General features: G+C 47.1%; 3 protein-coding genes across 3 annotated transcripts; 2 read left to right on the top strand and 1 right to left on the bottom strand.

Moving 5' to 3' along the window:
• Positions 1-4,056: 4,056 nt before the first annotated feature.
• Positions 4,057-4,894, top strand: BO86DRAFT_394520 (uncharacterized protein; the record flags this gene model as incomplete). The annotated part of the gene is made up of 2 exons (XM_025673206.1): positions 4,057-4,774; positions 4,836-4,894. The coding sequence occupies 2 exons, from the start codon at positions 4,057-4,059 to the stop codon at positions 4,892-4,894; spliced, it is 777 nt and encodes a 258-aa protein (XP_025532616.1).
• Positions 4,895-4,965: 71 nt separating this feature from the next.
• BO86DRAFT_428433 (CHAT domain-containing protein) lies at positions 4,966-9,451 on the bottom strand (the record flags this gene model as incomplete). The annotated part of the gene is made up of 2 exons (XM_025675582.1): positions 5,249-9,451; positions 4,966-5,034 (listed from the first exon to the last, which is right to left on the bottom strand). The coding sequence occupies exons 1-2, from the start codon at positions 9,323-9,325 to the stop codon at positions 4,966-4,968; spliced, it is 4,146 nt and encodes a 1,381-aa protein (XP_025532615.1). The 5' UTR covers positions 9,326-9,451.
• An 893-nt stretch (positions 9,452-10,344) lies between these two features.
• BO86DRAFT_351893 (uncharacterized protein) lies at positions 10,345-11,472 on the top strand. Its single transcript, XM_025669451.1, has 3 exons — positions 10,345-10,517; positions 10,571-10,756; positions 10,812-11,472. The coding sequence occupies exons 1-3, from the start codon at positions 10,375-10,377 to the stop codon at positions 11,395-11,397; spliced, it is 915 nt and encodes a 304-aa protein (XP_025532614.1). The 5' UTR covers positions 10,345-10,374; the 3' UTR covers positions 11,398-11,472.
• The last annotated feature ends 1,038 nt before the right edge of the window (positions 11,473-12,510 follow it).

The following is a 12,510-nucleotide window of genomic DNA, read 5'->3' as shown; positions in this document are numbered from 1 at the left end:
ATCCGGAGAGGTCTTATGGGTAGCGTCGGCTTGCATACGTCCAGCTAAGCATTGTTGCAGCTTGGCACACAAAGCTTGTGCAGTGCGATCCTCATGACTGTACAGCCATGGCCTGAAAATGTAATGGCAAAGTGGGAAAGAAATTTGGCACCAGTGGGCGAGGCCTGACCGCTACGCGTCAGACCACCCCTGAGCCTATCATCCAGGTGCGGAGGAAATCTAACCGCAGCGCTCTGTGCTTCTCGCCGTGTTTTGCCCTGTTTTAGCCTGGTTAGGGCTTTCTTATGCCTGAATACCTTGATGCATGTAGGGGTCCTTTCAGCCATAACAGCATCATATGGGATCGGATCTTGCACTCAGCTTTGATACGGATAGTTGTCAACATATTCACAAGATTGGCAGATATTGAAGGCGGACCTCAAGAGATATTTATGTCCACGGAATCACAATAGCGGAACACTTGCCCCACCTCAGAGAGGCCGTTTAAACGCATGCGTATGGCCACTACAGCTCAACATGTTCACTTGGATGCTTCTCACGACCAGGCAAACCTTTGCAGTAATGCCTCTCGCGGAACTCCTAACAGGCCCGCAACAACCTATGATGCTACCTCCAATGCGACAACCGATCCCTCTAGAGCTTCGCCTAAATTGTTCGGTTATCTATCAACAACCAGCCATCCAGCCTCACATGGCGCAATCAGTCACCTACAAGAAACTGCTGGTGAACCCTTATGCGATGTGACAATTCAGTCGCAGGCAACTTCTCTGGAGGCCATAAACACCTTCTGGGAAAACGGCTGCGAGACTTCTCGCCAGCAAGCAGCTAATTTGCATGCAGTATCTCTAGAATCAATGGCCGTCCCTCAAGAACCTGCTTCCAAAACTCCTTTCAACTCACTAGCACGATCTCTTGAACCCTCCCACAACGCCTCAAAAGACGATGAAAACACCTCTTGCGCTTATCCAATCACGGTAGCAATGGCGATTGATATAGTCCACCAGTTCAGCCAGGAGCTTTACGAACCCCCCCAGCATATCTATGCAGAGATAGTACGGTCGGTACAGAAAGACGTTTAAATTCAATGGTCCAATAACACATCGTGGAGGGATATCATTGAGACGTCTTTTTTCAAGGCGCATAGAAACGTAATCTTCAACCTTCTTAAGTATATTGTGGCTTCAGAATGGTTTGATAAGCAGGTATCAATCGCCCAAGAGTCCACCCTTACAAAGAAGCATTAGGCAATCAAAAATAGTACTGGTGCTGAAAAGGTCCTGGATAACATCTGGCAGCGATGCAACCCACGTCTAAATCATGTCTTAAGCAAGTTACAGAAAGCTCAGCGGCAGCGTATCTGGCTCCAACTTTACAGGGGAAGGTGAGCTGCGTAGCAGACTTGCTAAGCGTCTCGGCCTTGGAATTCTGTTTAGTCTAAGGATTTGCTAGGTACTCTGTATTTATGCTTATATGAGCCTGCTAATAAATAACAGGGACATTCTTAAATTGCCCCGCGATAAACTTGATAGCACGATAACTCTTATTCTTGCGGATCCAACCAGATAACACTGCTTCAACTCCTTAGCAAACAACTGGAGTACTTTGGTCAATACTGGGTCTACAAAGCTCCAAAGCTTTTGCAATGGCCTGAAAGAGCACCAGCTTGTTCCAGAGCAGGAAATTAAAGACCTCCTAATTACTCTACTAATAGACAAGGGGAACAGTTAGTGCCCTTTCCTTAGACAATATAACAATATCTAACTTTATTTTAGACACATAGACATAGATTGAGAACATGGAAAGCTTGCATTACAGCAGCCAGGCAGGCTTAGCATCAAGCAACCATGTTGTTGCACCCCTGAGCCAGTTCCCACAGGCAGCTGAGTCCGACTTTAGAGTATTCAAAGCCAATGATATCTCAAGTATTATGTAAGCATAGGCCTGACTGTCTTCTTTCTAAGCTAACTTCTTCGAGCGGGTTTGAATTTGAGAACGTCAACATCATTAAAGTGGCAAAAGCCCAGGCACAGCAACAATCGCCAAGGTTAAACATTTACTGCATTTGTTCTACAACTGCGTCAGTGATTTTAACCCCAGAGTTGCTATTCCTTGGATCCTGCCGCTTTCGTCTCCAAATGTTGCTCTCTAGGACTCTGGACTTAGTTATGTAGTACAGAATGCAGCTTACCACCGACAGATGTCGATCAAAGGCGTATTAGCCACCTAAAGATCATCATCTGTGCTGAATTACAGCCACAGGCCCTCATCTATGGTTCGCATCGCTTCCTGTCAGATTTCCTTGTTTCCTGATGCTATCTGGTTCCTGCAAAGTCTAACCCGGAATCAGTACCGTGGAACCTTCAGTCAAAAGCATACGACCGGTCATCTGGACTTTGTCGAGGCTGGTCTGGATTCCTGTCTAGAGATCATCGCCAGAACAGCTATCCCGTAGATATTCAGGGAGTATAGACCCATAAAAGGCCTGTTCATTCGCAGGAATCGCCTAGCAAACTTGATGTGTAGACATCCCTCAAGATCCCAACAGCAATGCCATTCGGACACTTCTTCAGACATGCAGATGAATCAGCCGCGCACCAAGGCTGGGGCCCTCTAATTACAGACTCCAAACAACCTACCCCTTTGTTCACCCGGCTCCTAGATGCAATATTCATCTACTTCACCAACACCCCACCAGTCGACTCTAGGGGTTTTGATCCCGTCAAATATGCTTCTGTCTTCACAGCCCTCTTCTACTCCGACAACAACAACCTCAGTCGCCGTTACTACATGTTTGCCTTGGAGAATAACATGCCCGCCCCTGAGCAATTTGCGTATCAGGCCATGACAATATTTTACCGCACCCATGACATCCCACACTTAATGAATGGCCAAACCCCAGTACTGACCAGAGAGGGATTTCATCTGGTAATGTTGAGAGATACGTTGGGGGATCCCGAGGTACAGTACCGAAGATTTAATGCGTTTCTGGCCGCCCACGGAGGTGTTTTGGTGGATCCCATGACTGGTCGGCGGTTTCCGTCAGTGCCCATTCCTAGGGATTCAGTGCCCAGGGAGATGGAACCGGAGACGTGGTCGAGAGAGGCGGAGATGACGAGGGATTTCAACGAGGAGTTGGGCATATATCTGGAAGAATTGAATAGGATGGGAGCTTGGAGGCATGATATGACGATGGCTAGTATGTCGCCTGGGGTGTGGGTGAGTGGATATCTGCGATAGCTATCCGCCTATATTCTTACTGCAATATGCCTGTGAGATATGTTAATTCGAACATTACATAGCAAAAAATTGATGGAATTCTGTTATGAAGCAAACAGGAATGCCATACATTAAGTCCGTGATATAACGATGCCCAAAGTGCTTTAGTCCTGGACATTGTTCACAGGTCAGTTGAAGCTGTATTCGTACATACCGGCGGTAAGAGCCAATCGATGGTACGAAGATTTACTGGAACGAGGGCTCAGCCTCCATGCCGGTGGCCCTTCATACATCTTACAGGAGCAATGGTACCATGGCTTCTTTCCACTGCTTGAAAGCTACTACCGTTTGTTCGCCACAATTGAATTATAAGGACTGGCTGCTCATGAGTAGGTTGCTAGCACTTTGATAAACCAAAGCTCATCAATTCACCCTCATCATATTGAAACACCACCTGCTAGGAGTCCCCTATTATTCACTATGTACAGCTACACCCGTTATGTCCAGCCTGAGTCAACGTGGTCCCAGTTCAAGCGAGGGTTCAAGATCGGTTTTGTGGCCGGTTATCAGACTACGCAGCAGTCTTCGCATCCGCTCTTGGACCTATCCAGCCCCCCAAAATGTGTCATTATCAATGGTGTTGCCTTGAACAGGGTTCAGCTGACCCACCTCCATTTGAGGGGATATTATCCTCCTGCTGATCATTACTGGTCAGTCCCATCCATATAATTACCCAGCCTGACACATATAATTTACATCTATCTCATCGGTAGGTACGATGGTGTATGCGGTGCATGGGGTAAGCTAGGTGGGCCATGCCTCGGTATATTGCCTCCAAACATGAGCATGGGCGGCGGCGCCGTTCCACGGGGAGTGTGCTCTCCTAACACGACTGGTGCCACTGTAAACGGACGTTTGCTTCACCATTTCGACACGCTAAAGCTAATGGCGAATGGCGTCCCGCTGGGTCTGGGTCCCTTGTGGATCAATAACGATGGTCTCTATGGTCTTGAGAACAGCTTAACGCCTATTGGAAGGATAAACATCTACAACATGATCGTGCGCTCGTTTCCTGGGGCCGAGGCATTTTCTCCAACGCACTTAGATGGAACTACTCGAGCTCATTTGGAGAAGGAGTTGGAAGACCTGTTGTATTATGAGAACACGCGTTCGTATGCTCGGCATCCTCATGATGACTTCAGTACCCGCTCATATTATCGACGGCCATCCACCTCAATGCCTGGACCAGGGACGCCACATCAATCAGAAAAAGAGGCTCGAGCCAGGCGTGAACACGAGCGACAGGCCCAAAAGGAGAGGGAAGAGAAGATCGAACGAGAACGTCGAGAATGTCGAGAACGCGAGGAAAGATTCAGAAGAGAGCAACAGGATCGCGAGGAGAGAAGGAAAAAGGAACAACAAGAGCGTGAAGCGAAAGCCAGGCGCGACGGCGAGGAGAGACGCCAACGCGACAAAGCTGCTCAGGAATCTAAAGCGAAGCGGTGGAAGGAGTATAACAGCGCCTGGGAAGAACTCAAGAACTCGACGGTAGCCTCTCGTAGGAGTATGGATCCGCGCTCATCGATTCCCTGGCCGACTGAGGCCGGATCTTTTCGAAGCTGTCGAGGCGTGGCCCAGTCTGATATTGAAGCGTTTCTGCACTATGGTGCTTCAATGAATGCGCGGTCTCAACTCTTTCCTATTTTAAAAGTCGAGCGGTTGAGGTGGCATCCTGATAAAATACAGCACCTATTCTGCGCACGGGTGGATGAAACTACGATCAACAGGGTTACGGAGATATCGCAGATTGTAAACCAACTCTACACGTATGAGCAAGCAAGGAGGGCTTAGGACATGGAGAGAAATGGCGGTATTCACCGATAGAATATGCAATATGACATGACGTAGTAATCACTTTTGCAACGTAGACCTTTCATTCCAACCGAGCAAAGGAACAGCGACTGTGGTGACCCTCGCCATGAAACTTTTGATTCTGCCGAGAGTCACCAAGAAATTTAGCATATTATGAGACTTCGCCGGGGCCATTAACGAGCCCATTCTTTTCTGCGTCTGGAGTTGATCCCACAATCTTGACACTCCCACATCCAACCAGAGCAAAGGCAGCCCAATTCCGAGGAGAGGTAAAGTCCACTTTCCTTTGCGTTATCATCGCCCGTACTTGATTCAGGTGAAACTTTAGTTTGCCATAATCACCGTCCGGCCTGGCACTTGTGTCCTTGGTGGCTCGCCACAGGTTCTCCAGTTCATCAACTAGTGCAAGTGCGTTTCGTTCGTCCAGCCGGTAAAAAGCTCGGACGGCCTGGTGCCAGGCGTTTGCCACGAATATCTCAGCGCCTGGAGGGGCATTTCTGTGTGTCGATAGTATCTTGTAAAACAGATGCATCAATAGCATGGCTAGTTCGTCGCAGACTCTCCATAAGCCCCCAAGGAATGCCTGGGCCCCGGATTGAAGTACAGCATGTGCGAACCCCACAAGGTCGTCACCGGCGTTGATCTCGCCTCTGCCGCTGAGGCAGCAGCTGAATACCACCAGCGAGGCGCTGCAATCCTTTGTGGCCATGTCGAGGACACGAAACTTGTCGCCGAGGATTGTGGATTCCCAGGGAGAGGAGTAATTTTCTGTACCATGAGCTGCGATATGGATGAGCTCAGCTGCTTTCATGGCTTGTGGGAACTGGTCGCTCGTGACTGGTTCTACGCCAAAAGCACTGCAGACTGAGACCACTTCAGGACCAACAAAAACTATTGGGTTGGCTTTATCACAGTCTGCTACCGCGCAAATCGTGGTCCCCGGCTGGGATTTGGCTGCTTTTTCAGAAATCCGTTGCAGAACAGCCAAACTCGGTACCTGGTAGAACGGCTTTGTTAGGACCAAGGGCTCGCCGTCCAGCATCAATGCACCCAGAGGAAAGACGTTCAGATATGAAGTAGGCACAAAAATGACAGTATCGCTGCCACGAATATGTTCAGCAAAAGGTTCAATCAGGTGGGTAGATATCCTAGCCGCGATATCATCAAGACCCTCCTTCAGGTTGGCCGCCTCAGGGAGCGTTGGGTCTTTTTGTAAGGCTGATATCTTTCCAAGATAGCCAACAACTAGTCTGCGTAATGCGAATGTTCCGAGGTCAGACTGGTGCACGGATTGGATGCCTGACGATGAGATGCACAGGGCAATTATGCCACTCATACAAATGCCAACTTCTATGACGATCGCGTTCGCAGGAATTGAGCTAAGAAGTCCATCCACATCTGGGACGAACATGGTGTTTTTGAAAATCTGTGCTATGGTCTCGTCCCTCCCCTTAAGAGCCTCTCCAACCGGATCGAATGTATCCGCAGATATTCCGAGCTTCTCTGCAACAGTCCTTGCCCTCTTCAAAAGATTCTGCTCATCCCCAGGCCTATACTGTGAATGGTTTAATGTTGACAGCAGGCGATTTCGGTATAACTCTTCCATCCACGCTTGAAGGCTCTCCACGCCTGCAAAATCATGTGCCTGTAGTATATCGAGTAACGTTCTTGCCCGGCCGCGCTCAAGGAAGATGAGCGCCTGATCTAGCCAAGAGGATGTCGGCAGGCGGTACTCATCCGGACGTTTTGCATCAGTCCGCCTCGAGAGGGCGACTGATGTTCGAGCCAGCCCGCAGAATAACTCTGCAGTGTGCTGCGTCGAGTAAGCTTTGCGCCGGTCGTCGGGGTTTGGAATCATAGATCTCAGATTTTCGACCTGGTGTAGACCGTCTAGATAAGTATCGATCGCTTTGTCGAGCTTCGAAGCCCGCTCATAAAACGCACCGATGAAGGTGAGCAGTTGCCAGGTGTCTGGCTTTGGCTGTGTCCTTGTTTTATAGAAAAAGTCGGGGAGCACGGTGGCGATATTCCGCAGTATCCTAGGACCCTTATCCCAGGCCTGGGCCATGAAGCACATGGATATGTCCTGCTCAGCAGTATCCCTACGAACTTTAATCGCGTGTTCCCGAACATCACTGGTGACTCCTTTACGATCGCAGACCAGACGAATGTCCTCTACCCCGCCTCTAACGAACCAGTCCGAAAGATAATGTGGAAGAGCCTGTCTCATTTCATCCACCCGATCAAGTTGTGCTAGGGTCGGGATCATGTAGTTGAGCACCTCCCTTATTTTGAGAGCGCTCTCTGAGTCGCAGGTCGAGACAAAAGCTTCGAGTTGGGCATCAGCGGCGTCCATATCCCCCAATCCGATCGCCTCGAAGGAACCCCCAATGGCTCGGCCGTAACCCGCATTGAACCTTTTTCGCGCCTCAAACGTTTGGCAGAAGTACATCATCTCGGATTCCATTGACCCAAGTTCTGGGTCATTGAGATGACGCTTGGCCTCGTCACTCAAAGGTGCAAGGTCAATGAAATCAGAACTCCCCTGTGGCTCATTTGGCTGAAGGCCCCGGCGTACTTCCTCCCACTGCGAACGTAGATTCTCATCGCCAGTCATCGAACAGACGGATTGGACCAACCTGTCGAACTCGAGGAGGAGCGAATTCCTTGAGTTACAGAGGTTGTGAAGGTCAACTTTGTGAGACACAATGTCATCGATGTATGCGAATGCGCGGTGTATAACTCCAGAGGGCTTTATGTTCTCTGTAACCTTTGCTTGCGCGAGCGTCCAGTTATGTGTTTGCCTGAACAGTGTAATAAATGCCTCCGCTGTAAAAAGGGAACCTAGAGGACTCTCCAATGCCTCGTGGTAGACAGCGGCACATTCACAACAAGCAGTAGCCACCCTAGTGTTCTTGTGCTGCACGAACTGGAAGTGAGCAGATCGAAGTATCAATGTCCCAAGGAAGTGGGAGAGTTTAGAGCTTTGCGCTTCGCGCAACTCGGTCCCTAGGCGTCTTGCTATCTCCACAGCGGATTTAGTCTGTCCACGGCTACAGTTAAGTAAAGCGAGATGACAGGTAACCAGCTGTTGGTTAAAAGTGTCGTTGGCGAGAAGGCTGAGTGCTGTTGTGAAATTTTCCTCAGCCTGTTTGAACTGAGCGCAGTCGGGTCCCGCCTTAGATCGGATTCCTTCTGCATGATTCACGCACCCCCTGCGCAGGTAGACAGCGGCTTGACCTCTTGGGGCACACGCAGCCTCCATATAAAAAAGAGCTTCATCATAGCGCCTATGAGCCTTCTCGTTATCCTGCAGTAGAAACGTTGACTCTAATGAGTCCCATGCCATATTTTCCCACCCATTGTCGCGCAACTCACACATTAAATTGAACGCTACAGGACTCGTATATGAGGGTGATAGTATGCGATCGCCTTCAATTACTTTGCACAGGCCCAGCCCCGCATAGTCCAGAGCATTTTCATATTCTGCTTGGAGGTGGGAAAACGCCTGGTGACCACTTGAGGCTCCCTTCGCTAATTCGATATCGTTGGACATTCTCTGCAAGAGATTCTGGAACGTTGAATTCCCTGCATGACTCATGTCGCTTGCCAGGGTACCGGACAAATATGGAACTGGGAAATTCAGGAAACTCAGGTTTCGTTCCTGGCCTTGTGGTAGAGACTCCGCGGTAACAAGTGGCGTAAAATCACGGTGTTCAAGGTAGGAAAAGTACAAAGTATCCAGGAAAGACCATACGTCCAGAATCACGGCCTGTTCTAGCCTCTCGACCACGGTTGTACATTCGGCAACACATATGGCTCGTCCAGCCTCTCTGGCCTGTACGTGCAGAGTCACCAAATCAAAATCCTTCTTCCACAACCTTGCGTACGGATCCCCAGGGATCATCGCAAACGCAATAGCTGTTGGTCGATGCTCCAGCATGGCAGCGTAAAATTCGTACAATTGCCCACGGAGCACCCAAATCCGCTCTAGCCCTCGATGTTGCAAGCCTCGAAGAGTATGTATATATTCATGAGCCATCCTGAAGTCTCCGGAAAGCGTGTAGTAAATGGCTCGAAGAAGGGTCGTTCTCGCTCTCGCAGTTGTTGAACTCGGTCCTGCGATAATCTCTTGCTCAAGAGCCGCGATATGACGGTCCGCGTCCTCATAGTTACCACGAAACTCGTCCGGGAGTATGGATCCCCCGAACACCTCGCAGATCTCGATAAAGTCCATTGTCACTAGCAGTACCCTTTGACAGGCGAGAGTGAATGTATTGTAAGAAGATATTTGGAAAAACCAAGGGTTGTATGATTTTATGAACTAGTGTCGTAGCGATACAAATCCAGGCAAGATGATACTTTCTCCAGTCGTGGGCGAGGGGCTCGGTTCTTGATAGAAGTTGGACAGCGGTCCTTCGCAGCCTCCTAATACCGCAAAGTCCCGTACAGCGCCCCTCGTTGATCTTACTTATCGGGTCTGGTTCATTGACAGGCTGCTATCCCCATGGCTCAACCCGAGGATGCGCAGGATCACAAGGCTATGACTATCGTTCTAGATCCCCAACAGACTCTGAAGACACCTCCGGACTGCACAGCCACCGTTCTAGGTCGCTAGTCCCGTGTCCGATGACCAGCACAAACCATAGACGCTCAGACAGGTCTAGGACCGCTTTCAGTACTGACGGATGGCGGTTTCGATTGCATCATCATTTCTCAGGCATGCTAAGCCGCGCAGTCAGAGGTCGAGTGCCCCTTAATAACATCTCGTGTTCTCAGACAGTATGCATGCTCTGCATATTCCCAAGTATGCTAGACGCACACTGTCTTATCACGTAACCTGCGCGAGCTTCTTCGACGTCATTGAATGGAGTCTTGTGCTACTTTGTCATCGACGAAGCCGGGCTATCAAACGGCCAGCCCCGAATCTCCTCTGAATCTTGGCTCGACCCAGATTCATTGACATCTTGGAACGCGGGAATGGTTGTGGCTGTGGGATGAAAACGGAGGGGTACCGCCCATCAGGCTTCCATGGAATCAACACCACGGGCACATGACAGCCGAATCTAGCCGCGCTGCCCATCTTGCGTGGTACTCTACGCTAAATGAGCAACTGTTCCGACTGGTGACCTTGACCCAAGGATGACGCCGATCGTTTGACACTATATCTTTCTCCCGCTAAGCCACACTATATTTTTGGGGCCCATATAAGAAGGGAGAAGAACATCAGGGCTCAAGGGCACTGGGAGATAACTTTGAGTAACTAACAACAGCTGGTCAACCAACATGCCCAGGTACAACGATCAACACTATTTTCTCTACGGGACCGGGAAGAAGCCAGCGCAACTACGCCTTGGCCACCTCTGTTTTGGGCACTATTCCAAAGCGGCCGATGATTCCCTGTGGTATTCGCCTGGTGAGGATCTTCAGTACGAGCCACTCCCTCCCTTGTCTGGCATTTGGCTTACTTGTGAAATCATAGGGCTGATGAACTTAAGAATTCCGCACATGTCTTCAAGTTTGAGAACCAGCTGTTCGGAACGGACCCGTCGGTGAAGATATCGGCCGAAATTAACGCGTTCGATCTTGCCTCGCTGGGATCCTCCTTCTCCAAGTCCAACTCTATGTTCGTATACGCAAAAACAGGGCGCAAGATTGAGCTACAGGAGTACGTTACCTCTCCCAACCACCCAAATTGCATATTCCCCTGACTTGTGGCCCAGTCCTCGAGAGTTCCTTACAGAGAGGGTCTTGACAAGGGAGTCGTGCAAGAAAACCCTCGAGAGGTGGTTGGTTGTAGCCAATCCCAGCCTCAGCACCTGGATCACAAGCCCGAAAATCTGGTACTTGACAGGGCTGTATGAACTAGCGGATACCGTGACGTTCAGCCAAAGCAGAAGCGCCTTTGCTGCCCGCGGTGGTATCTCCGCCGACTTACTCGAAGCGCTGGGTGTACCTGTAGGTGCCAATGCCGAAGTGGAAAGAGTCAAAAGCGAGTTTCAACGAGAACAAACCAAGGAGCCACTTGTGTGGGCTGCAAGATATCTACTACTGGATGCCAAGTACTTACATGTCAACAACAATAAACCTGTGCCCGAGAACCTGGTATCCCTAGGGCGCCACCCACTAAGTTCCACGGGCAAAGTTCGCGACCCCGAACTTACGGCTAATTACGCTGAGCTTTCGCTCATTGAATCTGGACCGGACTCGGTCACTGAGTGCCCGGGGCTGGAGTCCGATGAGTACTGGAATGGCATCAAGGAGAACCAGCAATTGTGGGAAATTATGGAGTCGACCGAAGAGATCTAGGCGGTATTGACCGTGCTTGCGCCCGTCATTATTATGATTTGACCCATCTATATAGGGAATCAGCATATATTTTTGGACTTGAAAAATAGGATATTAGCAATTTCTCTTTAATATTTAGATAAAGAAAATTATTCTTATTCTAGAACTATAAAAATTAAATTAATAACTTCTATATTGGGCTAGTAATAGCTTACTAAACATTATAGCTAAATATTACTATATTTAAATATAGATAGTAATAAATTCTATATTAGAATATATACTAAGCCTTTTTATTCTGCAACTTTATTTACTATATTAAACAGATAAAACTATAGAAAATAGCAGATCTAAAAAGTAGAATTCTCTATAATTTTAATAGTTTATTTAAAAAAGTATAAATTTATATTTTTTTAATTTTTAGTATTTAAAAATCTGTTCTACTATTTTAATTAATTATTAAAGTTAATAGTAGTAACTATATTCTGTCTGTAGTAATATATCTGTATAGTAAAAAAATAGCAAATTTAATATAGTAGATTTAAAAAGTAGAATTTTTTATAATTTTAATAGTTTATTTAAAAAAGTATAATAAAATTTTTTTTTAATTTTTAGTATTTAAAAATCTGATCTGCTGCTATAACTAGTTATTAAAATTAATAATAGTAACTATATTTTATCTGCAGTAATATATCTGTACAGTAGAAAAAATAGTAAATTTAATACAGTAGATTTAAAAAGCAGAATTTTTTATAGTTTTAATAGTCTATTTAAAGAAGTATAAATTTATATTTTTTTAATTTTTAGTATTTAAAAATCTATTCTACTGCTTTAACTAGTTATTAAAGTTAATAGCAGTAACTATATTCTACCTATAATAATATATCTATACAGTAAATAAAATAGCAAATTTAATATAATAAATATAAAAAATAAAGTTTTTTATAATTTTAATAGTTTATTTAAAAAAGTATAGTAAAATACTTTTTTAATTTTTAATATTTAAAAATCTATTTTACTGTTTTAAATAGTTATTAAATGTAAGGGCCCAAACAGCCCTTCCAACCTTTACAGATATCTGCAAAGGGAAATATATATAGATAATCTAAGATAGTAGTTATATAACAGCTAAGC

Source organism: Aspergillus japonicus (genome assembly GCF_003184785.1).
Source record: "Aspergillus japonicus CBS 114.51 unplaced genomic scaffold BO86scaffold_2, whole genome shotgun sequence".
Classification (NCBI taxonomy): domain Eukaryota; kingdom Fungi; phylum Ascomycota; class Eurotiomycetes; order Eurotiales; family Aspergillaceae; genus Aspergillus; species Aspergillus japonicus.
Note: the sequence above shows the minus strand (reverse complement) of the source record. Positions and strands in the feature narration are given on the sequence as shown.